Source organism: Mirounga angustirostris, unplaced genomic scaffold (genome assembly GCF_029215605.1).
Source record: "Mirounga angustirostris isolate CCGP_5_RB_7025 unplaced genomic scaffold, mMirAng1.0.hap1 SCAF_8, whole genome shotgun sequence".
NCBI lineage: Eukaryota > Metazoa > Chordata > Mammalia > Carnivora > Phocidae > Mirounga > Mirounga angustirostris.
This window is the reverse complement of record NW_026991716.1, coordinates 119,705,098-119,729,022: the sequence shown is the minus strand read 5'-3', so window position 1 is coordinate 119,729,022 and position 23,925 is coordinate 119,705,098. Positions and strand designations below refer to the sequence as shown.

The 23,925-nt window shown below is 42.1% G+C and overlaps 1 protein-coding gene across 4 annotated transcripts in view; it reads left to right on the top strand.

Moving 5' to 3' along the window:
- NHSL1 (NHS like 1) overlaps positions 1 to 23,925 on the top strand; it is a 231,404-nt gene that overhangs the window by 91,111 nt on the left and 116,368 nt on the right. For 2 of the 4 annotated variants that reach the window (XM_064598157.1, XM_064598155.1), the window contains exon 1: positions 12,594 to 14,397. The exons of the other annotated variants lie outside the window; for them this stretch is intronic. In XM_064598157.1, coding sequence (XP_064454227.1) covers positions 14,205 to 14,397 — 193 coding nt within the window. In that variant the 5' untranslated portion in view covers positions 12,594 to 14,204. Of the gene's footprint in view, positions 1 to 12,593; positions 14,398 to 23,925 lie in introns of those variants that run through there. 4 annotated transcript variants of the gene reach the window in all.

The window sequence follows — 23,925 nt, the reverse complement described above, 5'->3', positions numbered from 1 at the left end:
GTTCTCCTAACAGCCTGAAGAGAGTCCAAGGCGTCTCCAGCGTGTGGGGATTTGGGCATAGAAAAGAGAACCGGAGGCATTCGCCACCTGGGTGCCTTTTGAGGTCACACTGTCTGGGTTCTGCCGTGTCTGAGGGGGACGATGGAGGGGCTGGGTGGGGGGTCAGGGCTGGGCGGTTGAGAGGGGACTCTCTCTAATGCCTTCATTTGTGCTTGCTGATCTCTGTCAACCCACTCCGGGCTGCGGGCGGTGGAAAGGCTCTGCTGTTTATTTAGTAGAAGTACTTCATCCTTTGAAGTTCTCTTTGATGGCGTATCTCCGAGTAGTGTATTAGAGAAACAAAGGTTCTCTTGACTTAACCATCCATATTTCACCCAGGGGAACAAGTGTTTCAACCAAAAATTTCTGAGTGTCTTAAGTGTTCTTTAGGTCTTTTGTTTTCTAAATTTCTCCTTATCAAGATGAGTTTATTATCTGAAGACTGACAAGTGTGATTGTACAGGGACAGCTGAAGTAGTGATTATCAAATTGGATTCCCCTGCTCTAAATAGCCTTTTTACTTGGAGACTTTGATGACTGTTGGGAGAGTTGGCAGTGTCTATGACTGTAAAAATTGTTGAGCTAAAGAGAAAAACATATAAAGATAAAGCCGTCTTTATATTTTGCTTGTTATGTTTTCACGAGTTCCAGAAAGGTTAGATTTGTTAGGCTTTTTAAGAAAACATTCTTAGGCAATGAGTGAAATTTTAATAGACACAGTATATGCGAGAAACGCAAAAGGCCATGCCCTTAAGTAAATTTGCACATCAAGTAGAGAAACTTAGAGATCAGTTTTTAGATATATCCTGCTGTGAAATGTTCCTTTAATTACCTGAACAAGGTTGTAGGAAAGGGATCAGGTAAATTGGTTTATAAGAGGAACCACCATGGTTCCTTTAGTTGCAGCGTGAATGAAAAAGTTCTTAATATAAACTATTTTATAAAAATAATTTTGGGCACCTGGGTGGCTCAGTTGGTTAAGCAACTGCCTTCGGCTCAGGTCATGATCCTGGGGTCCCGGGATCGAGTCCCACATCGGGCTCCCTGCTCAGCAGGGAGTCTGCTTCTCCCTCTCCCGCTCCCCCCTCTTGTGCTCTCTCTCTCTCTAAAATAAATAAATAAAATCTTAAAAAAATTTTTTTTTAAATGATTTGGGCAGTATAATACCATTTATGAGACTTAGAGAAAACAGTATTACGTCTTATTGACGAATGCACTGGTATTCAGATAAAGTATGAAAAATATGTTTGGGAATGATACAAACCAAATTTAGAATAATGGCTACACTGGGAGACTTGGGACAGGAGGGAAATTTATCTCTAACATTTTGTTTTTTAAAAAACTGAAGCAAAAATTGTGAAATGCTAACTATTACATCTGTGCTGATTTCTCTCCTTTTCCCTATGTTTTTTTAAATAACTCTGAGTGAAACTTAAACATTAGATGATTAAAAATTTTACAATGTAGGGGAGCCTGGCTGGCTCAGTCGGTGGAGCTTATGACTCTTGATCTTGGGGTTGTGAGTTCAAGCCCCATGTTGGGTGTAGAGATTACTTAAAAAAAAATAAAAATAAAAATAAAATTTACAGTGTATGTTTAGCATACATATTATGGAAAAATAGAAAATCCAAAATAAAAAAGTAAAACAATCTGTTATACTGTATTCTGCTTATCATATCCACTGATAATATTTTCAGTATATCATCCTAGTTTATGTTGTTTGCATTTGGTATTATATCTATGACGTTTGTACATTTTCAGTGAAATTATGAGTAGAGGTTTGAATTCTGCATATTTACTTGATATTTTAGTATAATTTGGATGTTGAAACTAGTGATTTTCAAATTTTAATATGCAGAAGACTCATCTTGGAAGCTTGTTTAAATGTGGACTCTCAGGTTCTCTCCAGAGGTGTGTACAAAATAGACTCCAGGAGTGTGCATTTTTAACAAGCCCTCCTGGTCTCCTCACTCCCCCACCCCAATCCATTGTGATTCTGATACAAGTGTCCTAAGGACCACAGTTTGGGAAACATTTGTGTGAACTGTCTGTGCTTGGGTAGTCCACACAACTCTGAGCACCATTTATACTTCTTTTTCTAAGGAAAGGTCAGCAAACTATATTCTGTGAACCAAATACAGGCCACCACCTATTTTTGTAAATAAAGTTTTATTGAAACCCAGCCACCCTGATTTGTTTACTTATTGTCTGGCTACTTTTTTTACCACACCAACAGATGGCGTAGTTGCAACAGGGACTATAGAGCTGGCAAAGCCCAAAATGTTTACTGTCTGGCTCTTCCCCAAAATTTTGTTGACCCCTGCATGTAATCTAGCATTTCTTGTGGGAGAATATTAAAGAAAATCCAGTAAAGAAACTGGAGTACATTTAACAGGAGAAAGTTGAAAATGGTGATGAAGGGCATGTCATTGACCAGTTTAATTTAACAAGCATTGATTTAATCCTTACCATATTTCAGATACTGTGCACATGATGACAAAAGGCTTGGTTTTCCCAGTTTATAGTCTGTAATGACTCAGATGTGATGGGGTAAATGCAGTATCTCTCTTTATGGGGTGCTTTGGAAACACATTAGATTAGGTAGGGCACCTAACAATCTAATCCTTGCAGTCAGGAATGGTGTCCTAGGAGTCTTTAACCCTTGGTAACTTGCCCAGCAGGTGCCCATGGTAAATGAGATTCAGAAACATCCATCTCCTCCCCCCTGACTTGCTCGGATGAGTGGAGTGTATTGCTGTGCCCCAAGCCCCAGTCACGTTTGGCTTGCTTTGTCCAATGCAATGTTAGCAGCTTTGATGCAGAAGAGGCTTGGGTAGTTGAATTTTGCTCTTTGGTGCCATTGCCATGAGAAAGATAAAGTAGGACCAGCCTACTGGTCCTAGGATGGGGAGGAGAGGCACCTAGAGGCTACCCCTAAGGTGACTGATCATACTGGTATGCTTGGGACTGCCCTAATTTTAAAACAATTTCCATATCCTGGGAAATTCCTCAGTCTTGAACATCCTGGGACAGCCGCCTTGGAGCAGAGCCACCCCCAGCTGACCAGCCTAGACTAGCTGACCTCCAGACAACCCACAGGCCGATGAGAAATCATAAATGATTGTTGTTTTAAGCCACTGAGTTTTGGAGTGGTTTGTTATGCAGCAATAGTTTAGTGATACAGTGCCCAATAAATGTTTGCTTATCTGAGCTGAGATAGCTCCTGGTCGAAGTTGTGAAGAGTGCATAAAAGTTAAGCAAGTGGAGAGCATGAGAAGTTCTTAATCATGCATCAGGTGTCAGGGGCTTGGAATATGGTGTGAGTTGGAATGTGGAGGACAGCTTTGAGGGGGCCACAGCTGAAAGCAGAGCAGCCCACTCCCCAGGGCATTACAGTAGGCCTGGTGAGAGACCTGAAGTCTATGGCCGTCAGTATGGGAGAAGGGAAGGCTAAGGTTTGGTTGTTGGGCAGACATTTCTTCATTTTTTTTTTAAAGATTTATTTATTTATTTAAGAGAGAGGTTGCACGAGCTGGGGGAGGGGCAGAGGGAGAGTAAGAGAGAGAGAGAGGACGGAGACTCCCCACTGAGTGTGGATCCCAACTCCATCCCAGGACCCTGAGATCATGACCTGAGCCAAAACCAAGAGTCAGAAGCTTAACCTACTGAGCCACACAGGTTCCCCATCAGGCAGATGTTTCTTCAAGTCTCAACTCTGCTACCTAATAACTTGCCCAGCAGGTGTCCATGGTAAATGAGATTCAGAAACATCCGTCTCCTCCCCCTGACTTGCTTTGGGTGCCTTAGGCAAGTTGCTTATCACCTTTATCCTCAGTATCTGCAAATAAATAATACGTATTTCCCAGGGTTTTTGTTAGAGGGGAAAAAAATGTAACAGGAAAGGGCATGTTGTTTTCATTCTGACTCCACACTTATCTATCAAGATGGTGGCAAACAACTTGGCTGCCTGAAAGTTGAAAAAGTTGAATGTGGGCATTATGACCGTCTACGCAGTGCTTTCAGAAATTTCCAGAGTTTTCTTTCCCCCGTTTTTTTTTTTTTTTAAGGTTTAAATTTATCATTCATTTTCACTCAGTTATGTCCCAGGGGAAAAGGGATTATTTGGATTTGAGAAGGAGTACTTTGAAGATTACTGATTGTATTCATCTACATATTCTCAATAATTTAAAAATTGGTCCTCAAATTAATGCCACTTCGGCCAAAAAAAAAAAAAAAGCACTTTTCATCATCACAATCTACTTAATACAAAACTAAAAATATTTTCCTGCATGGGAGCAAGGGGTATATAGGAACTCTTCCTCTCAGTTTTGCTGTGGGCCTAAAACTGCTCTTTAAAAAAAAAGTCTAGGGGCGCCTGAGTCAGGTGCTGATTCCCTGAGCTAAGGAATGACTGTTTTGTCCTCAGTAGAGATACTAGGGGCACCTGGGTGGCTCAGTCGTTAAGCGTCTGCCTTCGGCTCAGGTCATGATCTCAGGGTCCTGGGATCGAGACCCGTGTCGGGCTCCCTACTTAGAGGGGAGCCTGCTTCTCCCTCTCCCTTTGCCCCTCCCCCTGCTCGTGCTCTCTCTGTCTGTCTCTCTCTCTCTCAAATAAATAAATAAATCTTTAAAAAATAAATTAAAAATAAATTAAAAAGTCTACTACTTGGGGCGCCTGGGTGGCTCAGTCGTTAAGCATCCACCTTCGGCTCAGGTCATGATCTCAGGGTCCTGGGATCGAGCCCCACATCGGGCTCCCTGCTCAGTGGGAAGTCTGCTTCTCCCTCTCCCACTCCCCCTGCTTGTATTCCCTCTCTCGCTGTCTCTCTCTCTCTCTGTGTCAAATAAATAAATAAATAAATCTTAAAAAAAAAGTCTACTACAAAAAAAAAAAAAGAGGAAGAACTGAAAGTAATTTCCAAATTTAAAAAAGTATATTTTCCCCCCAAACAGTCAAATCAGGCATTATTGCCTTAAAACTGAATTTTTAAAAAGTAGAACCTTGAAACTTCCAGCCTTTTATCTTTCCTTATTATGAAAGCAAAGGATGCTTATCTGACAAAGACTAAAAGATTCAGAAAGGATGGGCGGAAGGTCACACTGTTGCCAAGCCGGTGCAAACTCCTTAGAAGCGTGGTATATATACTTCCAGATCCTTATTAGTGCTTTTCCTGTCAGGTATTTTTAGAAGTTGGCGGTTGTTCACAGTTGAGGCTGCTTCCACTCATTCTTATAAAATGGACAGAAATACTTAGAGATGTCACAGATGGCAAAACTCTCCTTTGGTGTCCCCCTGAACCTGTTTCCTATGGCTATTGTAGAAAAGACCACAAACTTGGTGGCTTAAAACAATGCAAATGTATTCGCTCGCAGTTCTGGAGGCCACAAGTCTGAAATTGAGGTGTTGGCAGAACTGCGTTCCCTTCAGAGGCTCTAAGGGAAGATTCTCTCCTTTTCTTCTTGCAGCTTCTGGTGGCCCGGCATCCCTCCTCGGCTTGTGGCTGCGTAACTCCAGTCTCTGCTCCCACACTCACATTGCCTTTTCTCTCCGTGGTCTCCCTCTGCCTCTCTCACGTAAAAGACTTTATAAGATGCATTTGGGGCCCACCTGGATAATCGAGGATAAACTCCCATGTTAAGATCCTTAACTTAGTCACAGCTGCACACCCGTCTTCCATATAAAGTAACATCTATAGATGGCTTCCCCCCATTACTAACACTAAAAAATTAGTGATTGTAGGGCTGTTAATTTTCTAGCAAGCCATTGTTCTTACCAAATTATCATGCTAGCCAAATTCAGTGGTCTACTGGAGCCAGCGTATACTGGCTTTGAAATTGAGTTCTTAAATTTTTAGGATTTTATTATTATTTTTTAATTTTTTATTTTATTATTGTATTTATTATTTTAGATTTTATTTAAATTCAAGTTAGTTAACATATAGTGTATTATTAGTTTCAGGGGTAGAATTTAGTGATTCAGTTGCATATAACACCCAGTGCTTATTACATCACATGCCCTCCTTAATGCCTGTCACCCAGTTACCCCATCCTCCCACCCACCTCACCTCCAACAACCTTCAGTTTGCTGCCTATACTTAAGAGTCTCCTATGGTTTGCCTCCCTCTCTGTTTTTATCTTATTCTGTTTTTCCTTCCCTTCTCCTGTGTTCATCAGTTTTGTTTCTTAAAATCCACGGGAGTGAGATCATATGATAATTGTCTTTCTGTGATTGACTTATTTCGCTTAGTGTAATACACTCTAGTTCCATCCAGGTCTTACAAATGGCAGGATTTCAATCTTTCTGATGGCTGAGCAATATTCCATCGTGTATATACGCCAGATCTTCTTTATCCATTCATCAGTCCATGGACATCTGGGTTCTCTCCATATTTTGGCTATTGTGAAAGTTTAAGGATTTTTAGCAGGCTAATGGTGAATTGTTGGTAGCTTGAAATTGGCCATAGTTGGGAGTGTTTACCCCATGGAAATACTATGGATCAGGGCTTCCCACACACCTCACCCCAGATGGTTTACCAAGACACCATTGATTGGCCAAACCCCCTGATCACCAGGAATTTCTTCTGAGAGTACTTCTCACCCTGCAGAACCCTGTCAGGGTTCTGACTTAAGGACCCTACTTGCTTCTTTTCTTTTCTTTCTTGCATTAAGTTAAAAAAACTATGTGTATATCTTGTGTCCTAAAATACACTTGAAATTCCTATAGGACAGGGTTCTGTGTTTTGTGCTTTAGAATCAGCCTGTCTGGCTGATCTCCTAGAAGGAGATCAATAAATATTTGAACTGATCCCTTTATTGGGGCTCTTTCCCATTACTGGGGAGATACTCAAAAACTGATGGCTGGGGGGAATTGCAATAATCCTAAATATATTTATATATTTGCATTTTTGTCTCCTTCCTTGTTTGGCCACATGTTTGAATTTGGGTACAGGGTGCCACAAATGTATGATTTTTATGTACTTTATTCCTAATTTTGTTTACTCACATTGTTAGAAGTACGATTCATCTGGGTCAGTGGAATCACTGAGGGTATTAGCAATGTCTAATACATGTTTACCATGACATGGTAGTGTAATAAAGGGTAGCCAGTTTGATAAAATGCCTGTTGAAAAGCCAGATATATAGAGCCACAGTGAATATGGTTTTACAAAAAAACCAAGTGACTCTTAGAGGGTCACTTAAAGGCTGATGGAAAATTTTTCTTTATCTTAAACAGATACCAGGAAAAACTGATGTAAAAAAATTTTCCACCACACCACAGAGCAGCTAAATTCATATGGTGTTACACAGGAGGTCCTGGCCTGTCTGTATAGATTATCAGATAGAATGTGGGCTGCATTTCTAAATTTGGCTCATTATTAATTACCACAGGTTCTGAGCCAGATCATTGGATTCTGGAGTCTTGGTGGATGGAAGCAGTGCAGAATGTCCTAACAAAGTAAGAAAAGCATAGAGCCTCGCAGTTAATGACGCTCTTTCTTCTTAAAGTGAAGCAGTCTAACTCTATGACTAAGAATTTTATTACTACTCTTTAGTTCAGATTATATATATTTTTGGTCAGCTTACAAATTTTGCTTTTGCCTTTTGGAATTTAGTGATAAAGGAATGAGTGCTGTAAAAGTCTCTTTATCTCCTTGTCCTGAAACATATTAAGATCAAAAGAAAGAGGTACATGGAAATGAAGAGATAGATGGTTCTATTGTTCACTCTTTTGACCAACACTCATTCCTCCTGGCTGTGTGTAGATATTGAAAGAGATATGGCGATCAAAAGATGAGATCCCTGCCCCTAGGGGGCAGTCCAGTCTAGTACTGTGCTAACTCAAAAGTTGATCTGGGGACTGGCATCACCTGGGCCCTTTTAGGAGTCGAGAATTTCGGGCCCTGCCCCACACCTGAATCAGATTCTACATTTTAATAAAATCTCCTGTGATTTATGTACATGATAAAGTTTGTGAAGAAATGGCTGAGTAGGTAGAAAAAATAATAATAATTACAAGGATCGGGTGCCTGGGTGGCTCAGTTGGTTAAGTGACTGCCTTCGGCTCAGGTCATGATCCTGGAGTCCCGGGATCGAGTCCCGCATCAGGCTCTCTGCTCGGCAGGGCGTCTGCTTCTCCCTCTCGTGCTCTCTGTCTCTCATTCTCTCTCTCTCAAATAAATAAATAAAATCTTTGAAAAAAAAATAATTACAAGGATTACTGGAGAGGCCATAGGAGAGGCACATGAAGCACAAAGGAGATCATGATTTAAAAACATTTTTCTTTATTTGGAATTTTATTTCAGCCTCAGAGTAAGTTCATTCTTGTTCTTATATAAGAAGAGTCTCAAAGTCAGTGCTCACTTTTAGGGGACCTTTTTAGCTGAACCCCTTGGATGGGGACATTTTCTTGGTTAGGGCTGGGAAAGAGTTCTGTTCTTTTTTTTTTTTTTTAAAGATTTTATTTATTTATTTGACAGACAGAGACATAGCGAGAGAGGGAACACAAGCAGGGGGAGTGAGAGAGGGAGAAGCAGGCTTCCCGCCGAGCAGGGAGCCCAATGCGGGGCTCGATCCCAGGACCCTGGGATCATGACCTGAGCCGAAGGCAGACGCTTAACGACTGAGCCACCCAGACGCCCCAAGAGTTCTGTTCTTGATAATCAACTGCCCACCAAGCCTCTGACACTCTATGGCCTCCATCAGACAGTGATGGCTTCTGTCCCAAGGACAGCCTTTATCGCCTTGCTACGCGCCCTGCCCCGGGGGCCTGAGAGCAGTAATGTGCTGCCATATTGCTCCCATATCAAGTGATCCCACAGGAACAATGTGGCGAAGCCTTCGAGTGTCAGATCATTTCAGGAGTCCCTTTCAGAGGTGAAGACATTGAAAGGTGGGATCGAGGCTTGTGATGATGTATAATCACAAATGTTTGCATTTAATCTTTCCATTTGAGGGGAACAACACGTTCATTGCGCTGAAAGGAACGTATTCTGTCTTTTAAAGCTACAGCTTAATAAAAAGGCAGTGCTTTTCTCTCTCTTAAATATTGAAGCAGTGGTCAGGGAGGGAACCCTGAATGGTCTCTGAATAGGTAATTGGCAAGGTTTTGTCTTCCATGACTTCCTTCTTGAGTAAATCAGTTTAATTCCTTGGGCGTTGGGAGGTGGCTGACAAGGAGGATTTAGTGTACTTTGGGAGTTGGCTCGCTGTGGCCCTGGGCGTAGTTTGTTTTTTTGTTTTCTCAGTATAAGCGTCTGGCTCAAATTATTTACTTCTAGATCTTAAGATAAGCTTTCATTATTAGTGTGTACAAATTGCCTTATAGAAAGTTTGCATTTAAATCTACTCTTAAATTATTTGCAAGAACCGGCAGTTGGAAAACCTACGGTACCCTGTCCTAGACGCTAAAGGCCCCCGTGGGTTGTCTGGGTGATTCATGTGGTAATTTGATAGGGTGCACCCTTCACTGCTCCCACCTGGGCAGGGCTGCTTTGGAACAGGACCCAGTTTAGAGTGACTCTTCTCACTGCTGTGTCCCCTTTGTCTCTGTTCAGGGCCTTCTGTGTGTGTACCCTACTCCCAGCCAAACCAGCCCACCTCACCAGCTCCACCAGCCCACACTGTTCTCTACTTGTTTCTAACTTCAGGGTTCTGCTTCTCTCATTCCTTCTTCCAGGTTTGAAGGGTGGGGGTCAGGGCAGGAAAGGTGGTACACCCGGAAATGAAAAGCCACAGTGCTCATTGGTGGCCTTTGAGGCCAAAAAACTGATGGCACTTGAAATTAGTTCCTACTCTTGGCTGGCATTTTACACAGATGGCAAATGGGGCAATTACACGCCCGGGTGGGTTGAGGGGTCTGTCTAAGCCTATGTCTTGTCACGTTTAACAATTTTTACTAAATCAAAGACTTCCGTTTGAGCAAAACTCCTTTTTAAGGATGTCAGTATATATTGAAACAGGAAATATTGTGTCTTTTGGCAAGGACTTTCCAAATGTATTCAGTCTATCCATTTGACTCTTGGTAGAAACATAAATAAATCTTTCCAAATTAATGGATATTTGACTTAGGAACTCCTAAAGAAGATAATGATCCCAGAACTTCCTTTAGTAATATATTCTGGTGCCTCCCAGTTTTTATTGTTAACTTTTCTTTAAGGTCTGACTTAAATCATTCCCGGAATAATATAATTTCTTGTCCTTTTGTCATTAGCGATGGGTAAATTTCTCACCACCCTCAAGTGTTAAGAACTTCACACGAAAGAGGCAATGAGTCATAAACCCGGTGTAGACCCGCCTGGGCGCTGTTATCCAGAGATTGCTCCAACAGCCATTGAAACCGAGGGGCGCCCACCTCGCCAGTCCAAGGGCGAGAGTGCCAGCCAGGAGGCCCCTGTGGCAAAGCTATGTATTTTGTTCTGTGGGTGCTAATCAACTCCCACTAAACACATAATTGAAACAAGATGACTTATCTGATTCCTCGATGCCTGAAGCCCTACAGTGGCGAAGTGGTAGGCAGGGAGCGGTTACTGGCACCTACAGTGACAACGGAAGTTTCAGTTTGACAGCCTGACAGTTGGGGGCGGGGGGTGGGTGAGGATGAAAAACCACCGTACAGTAAGGGATGCAGACAAAATCTGTGCAGCAGGTCTGGTTCAAAAGTCTGAGAAGAGTATATTCTATTGTAGATTTTCACGGGGAAAAATGTTAAGATGTTTCATTATACTGACGATTACATTTGAAGAAACAAGTTAGACTCTCACAAGGATTTTTCCATGGCAGGGTTACTGTGAAGATCAGCAGGGATCTACATGAAGTGCCCGGTGCAGAGTAACCTTGACCCTGCCGCCTGGAGCAGTAGATTTGTGTGTGGCTCTGGGATCCGGATGATTAAAATGCGTGGTTCATTGTAGTTGCTAAACAAATACAGTTTGAATGCATGTAATAGCTTTTCAAGCAGCCCACTTATGATTTTCTAAGGGAATGGGAGTACATACCTAACATAGATAGTGAAAATCTAAATGTTTCCCCCGAAGCTAATTTAAACCGTTATGTTCTAACTTGGCTATAGAGGAACTCTGATCCTGTTGTAAAGGTAGTTAATTTATTTGACCTTCTTTTACATAAAGGAAGATGTTAATAATCAAGGGCCAATATGACAGAAATGTGGAATAGCTAGGCAGTAGAGAATTCGTTATTGTGCTGACATATCCATAGGTCTTGTGAATAATGGGAGATACATTAAGTTGCGAGTCTAGCATAAGTGTGTACTTACTTTGAAGGAGAGTCGTGAGTCTAGTCCCTGAATGGACCAGTTAGCTTTCTTGGCTGCTTGGCAGTGGATGTTTCTGCAGCCCCTCTCATGGGCTTGCTCTCAGATGTGTGTAAGGACAGAAAGCACTGGAGGGAAACACATTGGTTACTGATGACACCTATTTGTCTCTGCTATTGTATATATAGGTGCGTACATTCCAAGGAGGCTGGGTTGGAAAAGCATTCAGCAGTACTCCCTGCATGCAAAGAACAGTGCAAGGTTTATTTCAGAGCTTAGGTATTCCTACATTAAAAATCTAGCTGTAGGATGGAGACATCAGGGAGGGAACAATGGTATTCTTTTTCAGGGAGGTCCCTAGATCTTTAGAGAATGCATACGTGGATGTCAGGGGTTTCCATGAACCTCTGAAATGGAAGGCAGGATTCAGGATGTTTTTATTTTTTCTGGCACAATGGTCCTTTTTTTTTTTTTAACTTTTTATTTTACCTTTTGAGATTCTCAAAAGTGTCTTTGACTCAAAGAATATTTGGGGGAAAAAAAGGAAGAATATTTGATGTTTGAACTTTTACAGGCACTGGTGCTCTGCATAATTATGTTATTTTTGCATTTATGGAAGTGATCAAAGTAGAGGTATCATTCCAGTTTATCATTCCATAGCTCAGAGTGCTTGGTGATGTAGCTGGCACCCCCAGTAAGTGGCAAAACTTTGAACCCAGCGGTGTCTGACATGACCTGGTCCCATTCCTGACTCCTCCGGGTGATACTGGGTATGTCCTATGCCTTCTCTGGGCCTGAATTTCTTCATCTGTGAATTGAGGTGTTTAAACTGCAGGAGCTCTTGAGGACCCTTTTAGCTTTCAACTGAGTCTCTGTTTTCCCTAGGCTACTTTAGCTTCGCCCTTAGTCCTCGGTGCCTGTTCTGTGTCATGGTTTCCGAGGTAGTGTGAGCTGTCCATCTGAGGAATATTTTGCAGCAGCTCTGTGATTTTCTTCTACAAAGGTCTCCGTCCTTGTAAACTTTTAGAGACTTTTCCTTAAAATCTCAGTGACCGGTGGCAGATGTATGATGCAAAATCCCTCTTTTATAATTTTTAATCAAAGTTTATTTTCTGTTGCACTGTGTTAGTTTTTTTTTTTTTTCAAAGATTTTATTTATTTATTTGAGAGAGGAGAGAGAATGAGAGAGAGAGAGCATGAGGGGGGGGGGAGGGTCAGAGGGAGAAGCAGACTCCCCGCCGAGCAGGGAGCCGGATGTGGGACTCGATCCTGGGACTTCAGGATCATGACCTGAGCCGAAGGCAGTCGCTTACCAACTGAGCCACCCAGGCGCCCGCACTGTGTTAGTTTTAGTGTGTTTGCTCACTGCTGAGTAGAGTGAGATGGGCCCAGTTCTCTACTCATTGCTTGTTAGCCTTATCTGAATAACACTTTGGGGAGGGGATGCCAGACGCAAGTCTCTGTGATGGAAAGTTACAGGGACTTTTAACGCCCTCAGGACCATGGAATTATGTTGGCCTTGGGTGAAATGCTGCACCCAGTGCATTCCAGCATGTGGCTCTAGATGTTTTGCATGTCACGATTAATGGTTTTAGGAGTCTCGGGGCTGGACCCTGCAGCTAACTGCGGCTAACATTAGCTCTCAGATGATGGTTCTCCACGATAGGATGATCCTTCCAAGCTGGAGAGGAATGACCCATAGGCGCTGCCCGCGGGGGAGGCAGAGGAGGGTCCTCCGCCCCACCCCAAACTCTGGCTGCTGGTGGAAGACAGGAGAGATGACAGCAGGTGCGAGAATGGCTGCATTTCATCTTCACCAAAAGCTGGGAGTGAAGGAATAGCTGAGTCAGTTTCTCTTCGGAAGTACCTTTTCTTAGATGATGACATCCCTAGATCAATCAAGGAATGCTCAATGTTTCTAAAACTATATGCTCTTTTAAACTTCCTTCTCTCTCTCTCTCTCTTTTTTTAGAATCCTACTTTCAGAAGTGTGCTCTGATGATTAATAATCAAATTCTTTTTTTTTTGATTTCCAGAAGTCTCTATTCTGCACAGACTCGCACTTCCCAGCTTAGCTGGAGTTCAGAAGTTTGAGCTGCCGCAGAAGTATTGCCTGTGGAGAGGAGGCGGGGTTTTCTGTCTCCAATGAGCTGCCTTCGTGTGGGGAGAGCCTATGCCTTTCCCCGGAGCGCTTACCCTGTAATCCAGGCAATAGCCACGCAGCCTGTTTTATTGTTTGTGGAGTCCTGTGGATCCCGAGTGGTTCCCAGACGGGAAAAGAGGGCAAGCGGGCGCTTTATGATTCTTTGCTGTGCTACGACAAGGGAGCTGAACTCTTTGATTTCCCCCGAGTCACCTGTGTGGGTGAAGTTTACACGGGGGCTCCCGGGTTGACGGCGAACCTCTTTCTCCAGCCTGAGGAGTTGCTTCCGTGTGTCTGCAGCAGACGGGCGGCTGGCTGCTCTCTGCCCGCGAGGGGAAGGATGCTTGGGCCAGGAGCAGGATTACAGTATGGGATGCTAGGCACACACCAAAGAGTCGGAGTGCCTTGGTTCTGTTCTTCTCCAAGTCCTGACAGGTGTTCCTGAAATGAACACCCTGCTTCATTTTTTTAAAATTACACCAAACCAAGTGCCACAATGTGGCTAGGATAAAAAAAAAAAAAAAAAATTATTTTATTCTATTTTATTTTTGTTTCCTAACCCTTCGTTTTCCTTTTCTTTGTAATTGGGTGACACAGAAGCAGTCTTTCTGCATAATGCCGTGCCTGACTCTCAACATTGTCTGAATAAGTGGGAAGGAGCAGGTTCGTTAAAGGACATGGACTGATTGTAAAGCTGAGCTTCTTGTTTGCTGGGCTGTCCTTTGTCTGTAGTCGATGTTGGTGTGAAAGAAGATGAAAAAGGAAGGCTCTTTCAGACTCAAGTCAAATTCAGGGTCTCTCTCACGTGCTGTGAGTTGGATAAATTTCTCCTCCTTGTCCAGGCAGACAAAGAGGCTGTTTCGCAGTGATGGAGAGCTCTCGGTTTGTGGGCAGCAGGTGGAAGCAGATGATGAAAACTGGAATTACAGAACCCAGCCCAGAAAAGGTGACTTGATTTTTTTGTTTTTATTTAAAAATTCTTAGAAGTTTGCGATGTAGAATTCGTTTTATCACTGATTCCCTTTATGATTTTTTTTTTTTTTTGGCCCCGTTAGGAGTTTTTTGTTTGTTTTTGTATTGGAATTTGGTGTTGTTCATTTGTTTACATGTCTAAAATAAAAGCGCTCTTCCAACTAGATTCAGCTTGAGATTGTATCCTTCTAAGAAGGATAACATAGCTGTTAGTTGTCCTCAGCACCCTTTACCCTCAACAGATCCGCACACTCAGGTGACTTTGTGAAAAGTTCAATGGTAAACTTCCCTCACAGAAGGAGTCTTCTCTTACAATTTGAAGTTGGGACATGGAGCTCTTTAGTGAAACAGTACACTGAGAAAACTTTGGGAATCATGAATAGTCTTCTTGCGTCTTTCTTTAAGAAGATTGATGAGGGACACAGACACTTGCATTAAACAGGTGTTAGAATGACATCAAGGAACAGGAACACACGAAGGGCTTGCCCTTGATAGTGTGGTCAGAAGGAGTTTTTGGATTTCTTTCAAGTTCCTTTTCAGACCAGCGTCTGTCTCTGTGGTCTCTGTGCTCGGGGTTAGCATGTTTTGCCCTTCTCAGGGTGAAGAAAAATATCAGTCCTGGTAGGAGAGAGGAAAATATTTCAATATTTCTTAACACACCCCGATTTTATATTTAGAATTTCTGAGTTCTCCCTCTTAGAATGTTTACTGTAGAGACTGCACTGTTAAGCTCTAAAATGGTTTCCCCATTCAGTGCTGTGGCAAAGCCTGGTAGGGGAGTGCTATTTAAGTATTACAAAGGAACCTAGTCCAGACATTCCGCGTGATTGTGTTTTCCCTGTTTATCACATTCTTCCCGTGCCAAAAGAGACCTTGCTAGAATCTTTCAGTGACCTGTTCTTTCCCTTCTTTTGGGAAACAAAACCTCCGAATCCTGAGAGAATAAACTAAGTTAAATATGTGCTGATGGGTACAGTGTTTCTAGTCCACAGACTGAGAATTTAACGCAACTCTTCCTCACGGATAACATGTTTTAAACAGTTTGATCTTCTCTGTTAAACTGTGGCACAAGAGGGACTAGTTAATGCTCTCGGAAGATGTCAATTGTTTATTATGTCAGGAAGGGGCTCAACAGTGGTCCACTGACACTGAGCTTAAAGATGCAGGTTTTTAGTTCAGATGTGGTGTAATTGCCACGCAGAGAAGAGGCATCATGCTTTCTGGCTGGAGTTGTACGGTTTAGTAAGTCCACGAACTTTGCTCTTCTAAATCAGGAATAACTTGCGGTTTTGGTCAATGGGTGGGTTGTAATGTTTTTTTTGTTTTTTTTTTAAGATTTTATTTATTTATTTGAAAGAGAGAGACACAGCGAGAGAGGGAACACAAGCAGGGGGAGTGGGAGAGGGAGAAGTAGGCTCCCCATGGAGCAGTGAGCCTGATGCGGGGCTCATTCCCAGAACCCCGGGATCAATGACCCGAGCTGAAGGCAGACACTTAACTGACTGAGCCACCCGGTGCCCCAGTGGGTGGGTTGTAATGTTTGAGGCAAAAATGTTTGAAGGGCGGATACAGTAGTGCTGGGGTCGTCAGAGGGTGTAGTTTTGATTCCGTTGGCCTTTGCCAAAGGTTGTTCTTTTATGACTTGTTTTGTTTTAGGTCAACCGCTGTCAGGTTTCCATTAAACACTATATACAAGTGAGCACGTGGCTTTAGGATTTCTATCATAGATGCTCCATCTAAATTAACATTAAAGGGAAAGAGACTGTGAATGTGCATGTGTTAGTTTTAGTTGGGAAATGAAGCAAATACTGTACACTTGACTTGTGAAGAATAATGAGGTTATTGTAGAGAGGAGGGGTGACTTGTAAAGGGAGGGAGGACTTGTTTATGCAACAATACAAAAGATTATGCCCTTTATCCCTTAATGTAATAGGGGATACAGTAGCCCCATGAAGAGAAATGGAAGCAACATACAGTGTGTAAATTTATATGGTTCTTCGAAATAATTGGCTATGGGTAACATTGCCATTTTTGTCATAGGGAGCTAGGGGGAAATCCTTAAAAAGCTGCCTGTAGATCAAAATTTTCACATTTGACTTACAAAAGAAAACTGGCTCCCAACTTTGACATACTGTCCCAGGGGTATGTCATTGACAGTTGATCTTTATTTCAAGTAGTTCTTCCCTTTGGAGAAATACAGGAGTGACATTTGTTTATACTTCCAGATCAAAAGAGGATCAATCTTTCACAAAAATTATGCAAGATTGGAGTTTTTTTTTCTTAGGATGAGTATCAAATAAGCTGAAAGTCTAGCAGGGATTATCAGTCAGCACTAAGAATGCCAAATGGCCATGTTAAGATTTGGTTGCAAATAAACGTGCACTGAAGACATATCCATCTGATGGGAAGTGCATAGCATCTTTCTTTTACTTCAGAGCTGCCTGCCCAAACCACATACATTCGAGACCACCTACTTTCCTTTCAGCCTGCTCTCCAACTCCCCTACCTTATAGTAACATTTTTTGATCTACACAGGTTTCTAGAAACCTGCTGTCCCACCTCCCTTCTCCCCCCCCCCCCCCCATACACCACCACAAACAGTGAGAGCTAGAAGTAGGGCAGTGTAGCTTAACAAGTCAACCTTGCTTCAGGGTTGTATCCTGTGTCCTCCCTCCCCCCCTCATGGGATCTCTGGCTGCGGGGGGGTCCAGTTCTGCAGCCTTATGCCTTTCTCCCTTCCATCCAGCAGTTGCTGCAAGGCCAGAGTGTTTGCCTGCTCCCTGCCCACCGCCTCCCTGTCACATTGCTTTGCGCAGTTGGCCCACTGAATCCTTACTGTCCTGTGGATAGTATGTTGTATGCATGCTCATTTTATAAAACAGTTCTTAGAAGCTCTTTTGATAGTGAATCTCCATGCTGGATTGCTTGTTAGGACCATCCAAATGAAGTTTTTAAGTAGTTACCTGTATGGATACCTATCAGGACACAACCTACAGGCTTGCAGTTTAATGTTGTCACATATACTCAAGAAACTATAAGGATAAAACTACAGTGCTTGAAAACTCTTTGGAGAATGTTTTTATAAGATAAGATGCTATTAATAGCATCTTTCCAATTAGACTACTTTTCCTGAGCCTAAAAAGTAACTAGAAGATACATACTGGCATGTCCAAATCAATCACAAGTAAGCACCTGCATGTTTCCTTTTGTTCCAGCACCTAGCAAGTTTCAAAACTTCAAAACTATTGACATTTGTACTGAGGAAGGTAAAAACAAATTAACTAATAGCAATTATCAGTTCTTATATTCTTAGTGGGATATGACCCATTATAATAGCAAATGATGTTTTGACTTAATTAGCCATAAAAATCAAGGGTGTGAATCAGTATCCTCTTGAGTATATATTTAGTGAACCATGAATTGTTTTATTAGCTGCCTATGTAGTTAAAAAGTAGAAGTCAGTTGTAGGTGAGACAGTATGTAGCTTTTCACATGGAGTTGTGAGACCATTTATTGAAGGAATTTTTAGTACTGTGTGCCCAAAGGAATATAGCAAACAGGCTGGGAACTCATGGAGTTCATACTTAAATGGAGAAGCAGATAGGACATCTAAGGGGGAATTATAGGGAAAATGCAGGATAATTGTGAAAAGTGTGAAATGAATGTCTTAAATGAGAAGGTCCAGATAAAGAAACTTTATCTTGAGCATTTTCATGTTTTGCATGGTCGTCTGGCTGTTAGCACTGATTTGCACAACATTTAATGAGCTCCTGCTTTGTTTCCAGCACTGTGGAAGGTTCTCAAGGGAAACTAATGACTAGTATTTATTCTGTGCGCCCCCATCTTGCTCACTTACCCTTCTCTTGTCAAATAAAACCAAAAGAGGTGGAATAATAATGGGGTAGCCTGTCATTGAGCAGAGCATGTTTTGTTGTATCTCCTGCTCTGTTCAGCTGGGCAGAGGCGTGATTGATGATCCTGGTATTGGCAGGTCGGCGCATAGAGAGGGTAATTGACATGCAAAGCCTCGATTTAAACAATACTTTCATTCTCTTCTTCAGAACTTTTATCATATGTGCTAATAACATTACCAAATTTGAATCATTTGAATTTCAGTTCCTTTCTATCCCAGGAAATACAAAAAAATGACCAGAGAATGAATGGCCTTACTAGGCATTAAGGATAATGAATAATCCATACACTAGATAATCAATTGTTGAGTGTGGGAGTTGGCTATATTTCAAGTAATTTCATCCCAGTGTCCTCCCTAATAAAATAGTTGCAGAAAACAGGATCCTTGGGCAGAATTAGATTAGCAATGATTTCAGATATTACAACAGAGGAAAAAAATGGCATGAAAGACCAAAAGCTGCAAGGTCGAGATCCCGTTCCCATGAATATAGCTGTGATTTATTTCTGATCACAAAATCTTTAGAATGTTGGGATTTAAGGGTATTTTCTTCATGGCATTAAAGAAACCTAAAAAGTAGTGGCAAATATTGCTAAAGTAGCCCCCTGAATTTGAGAGTAAAACTAGATAAATAAGTAATATTTATTTGGAGGGTCACCATGTACATTGGCAAAAGAGCCAAGTGGAGTTTATCTTGGAGTCTTAATAAAAGGGATGAGAATATTCTCGGTGCAGTGAATGTAATGTTTCCTTCTTACTTTCTACCGAAGCTGACATTCTGTGAAAGAGACAAACAGTGAGTGCCACTTAATATTTTATCTGGTTCATTGAAACTGCCCTTCATTGACCTTTGATTATTTTTTCCCTTTGAAGATGGGAATCTCTGTTGTTTCACTGCTTTGTTTTATTGCAAAATGATCTTATTTGTTATTAAATTGATGAAGTTCCATTGAAATGATGTTTTTATCTCATATCCTTCCTTTACTTACTTGTCTTAAAAAGTTTGTGGATTTATTGGAGGATTAGACACTTAGATTACTAGAAATAGAGTATTAAAAGAAGTAACTTATTGTCAGAGCATTCATTTAGAAGTTAGTAATCTATGTTCTTCATGGAAATGTCTTTGCTCAGTTTTGAAAACTTTTTTTGAGATTGTCCTTTTCAAACAGTTTTTTTTTTAAAATAATTTCAAAAGACCCTGCACATTAATTAGGGTTAATTTTTATAAGTCTCTTGCAATTGTTGTAGAATGTGTTTTATTTCTATGTAATTTCAAGGGTTTTTGGTTTAACCATAATATTTTCTATCAAAGTTTTAAATAAAGGTTTTTTTAATGACACTATTGCCTCTGAAATCCTTCAGTTAACCCCAGCCTTATCAGTTTTATCTCCTCCAGGTCTATCGCGTCTGTATTGCGTCTGCACCTTCCTATCCATTCAAGCTGTCGTTCAGGCCTTCCTCTGCTCTTACCTGGCCTTCTGAGTGGTCTTCTGAGTGGTCATCTACTCTTTCTTGTTACCTTTACTCTTGTCTTCCTTTGAGCCATCCTTGAGTCTACACTGTAATTAGAGTCATCTTCCCCAAACGCAAATATAATAGAGTCACTCTCGTGTAGCTCCCCATTGCCTAAAAAATGAAGCCTATCTCACTTAAAGCAGCATAGACCCTGCCCCTCTGACCCTCCCCATCCCCTGCCCTTTTTAACTCCCCAAGTAGCAAATGGATGCAATGCTCCTTCACCATGCCACAGTGTATCTCCCATGCCCTGTGCCACCAGGCTCCAGTCCTCGCCTCTGCCTGCTGGCTTTCTGCTCGTCCTCTGCTTTCTTTAGAGCTCTGTGAAGCCTTCCCTAATCCTCCAGGGGCAGAGCTGATGCTCCTTTCTCTATGTTATTTCTCCACCTTCTACAGACCTTGGTAATTATGCTGGATGATATTTATATTTTTATTTATATTTTATGTGTCTGTGTCTTCAGCTAGACTGTGAACTTTTTTAGGACAGAGACCAGGTCTTACTTACTATCTTCTTTATTCCCAAGGCTAAGTGCTCAATAAATGGTTGCTGACTGGGTGACCATAACTCACCTGGGACCCTGTTAATAGTGCTGTTTGCAGAGGCCACCATGCCAAACGAGGGTGGGGTACCGGTAGCATGGTGTGCTTCCTTTGTCCAGTGTACTGACGAATGTCACCTCACAAGGGCTCCCAACCCTGAAGTTTTTTGAGGGTAGCAAAAGAAAGCGTTCCCTGTGTGGCAACATAATTTTGGTGGCAGTCTGCTGTTTCCTGTTGCTCACTCACACTGTGTGTGGATCAAATGCTTCGAAGAAACGTTTGATCACGACGGTTTGGGCCATTCGGGAAGCTGGCTTAGGACACAGAGAGGAGGTATGAGAGGGGATGATGCCATGTCTGGTAAGGCGAGGCAGCAGGGTGCTCCTGCGGTCTTCTCCACCGCTTTCCCGCTTCCACCCTTGCTCTCCCCGCCTCCGGCCTCCCCCCACCCCAAGTAAGGCTAATCTTGCCCGAGAAGCCTCAGTGATCTTGCAGAACATCAAATGTTAAGTCATGTCATGTTAACTTCACTGCTTAAAACCCTTCAGTGGCTTTCCTTCTCAGGCAGCTTGATAACTAGTCTTTACAGTGTGCTGTACGGTCCTACACCATCTGCATCCCCAGCTGCATCACCTGCGCTTTCCCCTCACTGTCCTCTAAGTCACACCAGGCCCCTTGCTGTTTAGAACGTGCCCTGCGACTTGACCGTCCCCTCCACCCAGAATCCCAGCTATGCACACTGTTCCCTCCCTCTCCTCTTTCAGCTCTTTGCTCAGAAGTCATGAGTGACCCTATGTCACCTCTGACCCTCATCCTAACCTTTCTATTCCCATCTCTGTTTTTCTCCAAAGCACTTACCACCATCTGATATACTATATACTTTACGTACAGTTGACCCTTGAACAAGACAAGGGTGAGGGGTGCTGACCCCTGTGCAGTCAAAAATCCCCGTATAACTTTTGACTCCCTCCAAACTTAGCTACTCATAGCCTATTTTTGACCAGAAGCCTTACCTCTAAGATAAAGAGTTGATTGACATATTTTGTATATTACATGTATCACATACTGTATTCTTACAGTAAAGTAAGCGAAAGAAAAGAAAATCATAAGAAAATCATAAGGAAGAGAAAATACATTTATAGTACTGTATTTATTGAAAAGAATCCACATTTAAATGGACCTGCACAGTTCAAACTCCTGTTGCTCAGGGGTCAACTGTATTTATTTTCAGTACTGTCTCCTAAAACTAGAATTTAACCTCTAAGACAGGAGAGATTTTTTTTTGGGGGGGGGGGTATGTTTTGGTAACCAATGTTTCCCCAAGCCTGGCACATAGTAGGTATTCAATAAATTTTAGTTGAAAGAGAGAATGAATGACACAAGGAGCACTAGGTCAAGGTCAGGAAATCTGATGTTTTGCTTCTGTCACTTGCTAATAATGTGGCCTGGAGCAAGTCACATCATCTGTTTAAACTCTAGTTTTCATTTCGATAAAATAGGATAATATCAATTCGTCACACATATGGGTAGCAGGTGCAGCTTACTTCTTGAATAAATGAGTGTATGTTTATAGATACTGTATCAGCTTACCGATTGGGTCTGGTTGTATCTAATGGTACCGTCTGAGGGATTGGCAATCTCTTCACTACTGATAGTCAATCAAGTCAAAAGATGTCTTTATCCTGGTACAGAATATACTATTCTGTAGAATTTTCAGTTTAGAAATAAGTGCTTTTAGAGTATTTGTATAATCTAGGCAACCCAACTGGAAGCTGCCATCTCCTTTACATAATTCTTCAAGCAATATATACCACGGTTTTAATGTCAAATCCTGAAATGATTAAAATACTAAATTGAAAGTTGTGTCTAAATCAGTCCAGCTGCCCGTAAGTATTAACAATAGCTAACATTTAATGAGGGCTTGCCATGGCTAGACACTATTAATAACACATTAAGTGAATGAACTCATTTAATAAATATTGCCTGGATACTTAAGTATTCAATAAAAATAATAGTTTGATAGCAAGGAAGGGTCATTAGGGAGAACTGAAAACTGGGTAAAGAAACTTAGATGTGGTGAGACTGGGAACCAAGTGTCTATCTTCAGAAAGAGCAAGGACGTTGATAGCATCTTGGGGTCTTAGACGCAATATCTTCTGCTTCAAGGGCACATGCTCTGCTTTGAGATTCTTTGGGCATGTGCTTCATACTTTACCTGAATTTGAAGCTCTTTGAACTCTAGTCTGTCTTATCCAGTGTCTTGCACTTTGCAAGATAGTTGAGTAGGTATTTCTTGTGTGAACACATGGTCAAGGCAATGTTAAGGGGAAACTGCTTGGTTATGGCCCACAGAATGGATTGGAGCATAGGAACTAGAACCTGGACCCGAGCCTGATCACCTTAAGGGTCTTAGAAGCTGAGAAGCGACAAAGTGCTGGTGAAAGCAATTATACAGGTACATGAGGAAAAGCAGTTATGGCACTACAGATTTTCATGTGAGGCTTTCTTTCTTAAGGGAAGTTGTAGGATTTAATAGTTACTTGTTAGTGTCGCACAGCATCTGGGATTTTCACAGGCATGGTTATGTTTTCTAGCTTTATGAAATGTGGGTAGTCTTCACATTGTATTTCTAACCTCCCTAATTAAAGATGATATTTATGGTGATCACTGTCTTAGTAAATGTGATTGGAAAACTTACATATAATCAGCATACATATTGTCCATATACGGAGCTTTATGTGAGGCTGGCCGGGGGGTGGGGGGTAAGCTGGTTGCCGTGATGTCTCTGGGGTCTGTCCCTCTTCAGCCCTAGTGAACCTCTCTTTTCTGTACTACTGAATTTGGCATCACAGATTGTTCTCTGTCATTTTATAGCTGACATTTGATGACTGACTAGTTACAGAGACATTAAGCCAGTGATTATTTACTTAGTTCTTGCCAGAACCCATCACCCTGCTGGATACGTAACATTTTGGCTGTTTAAATATGTATGGTACATGGTAGGCACTTGCCTATCAGGTGTCTGAGACGGTCTCCCTGGGGGGGAGCTTTTCAGAAAAATCAGCTCCCAGCTAGTGCTGTCCCATTCCGTCCCCCGTCCCCCCCCTCCCCCGCTCTTCTGGCCAGTACTTCCCTTTCCTAGACTCATTCTCACGATCTGGGTTTGTCTTACCGATTCCTGTGTTTTGAGAGCTCCTATTGCCTGGTAGACCTGATATAGAGCAGTGTCTTGAGAAAGCCACATTAGAGGAGTGAGGCTCTCTCAGATTCAAAGACAAAATGGCTTGAATTGTGAGGAACCTGGAGTGACACCGCACATAGGGCTTTCCTTAGAGCGGGCACTCATTAAGGCTGGGGGACAAAGAGTGACTCCACTCTGTCATTTTCATGCCCTCCTACTTTTGAAAATGTGTGTTGGGGACGGGTAATGAGTGGAAGATAATGGGAGAAGGTGGCAGTAGATTGGAGGAGGGCAGGAGCTGGGATAGGTTATAAGGAGAGAAAAGCTAACGAGTCTCCGTACTCCTCCAGGCTGCC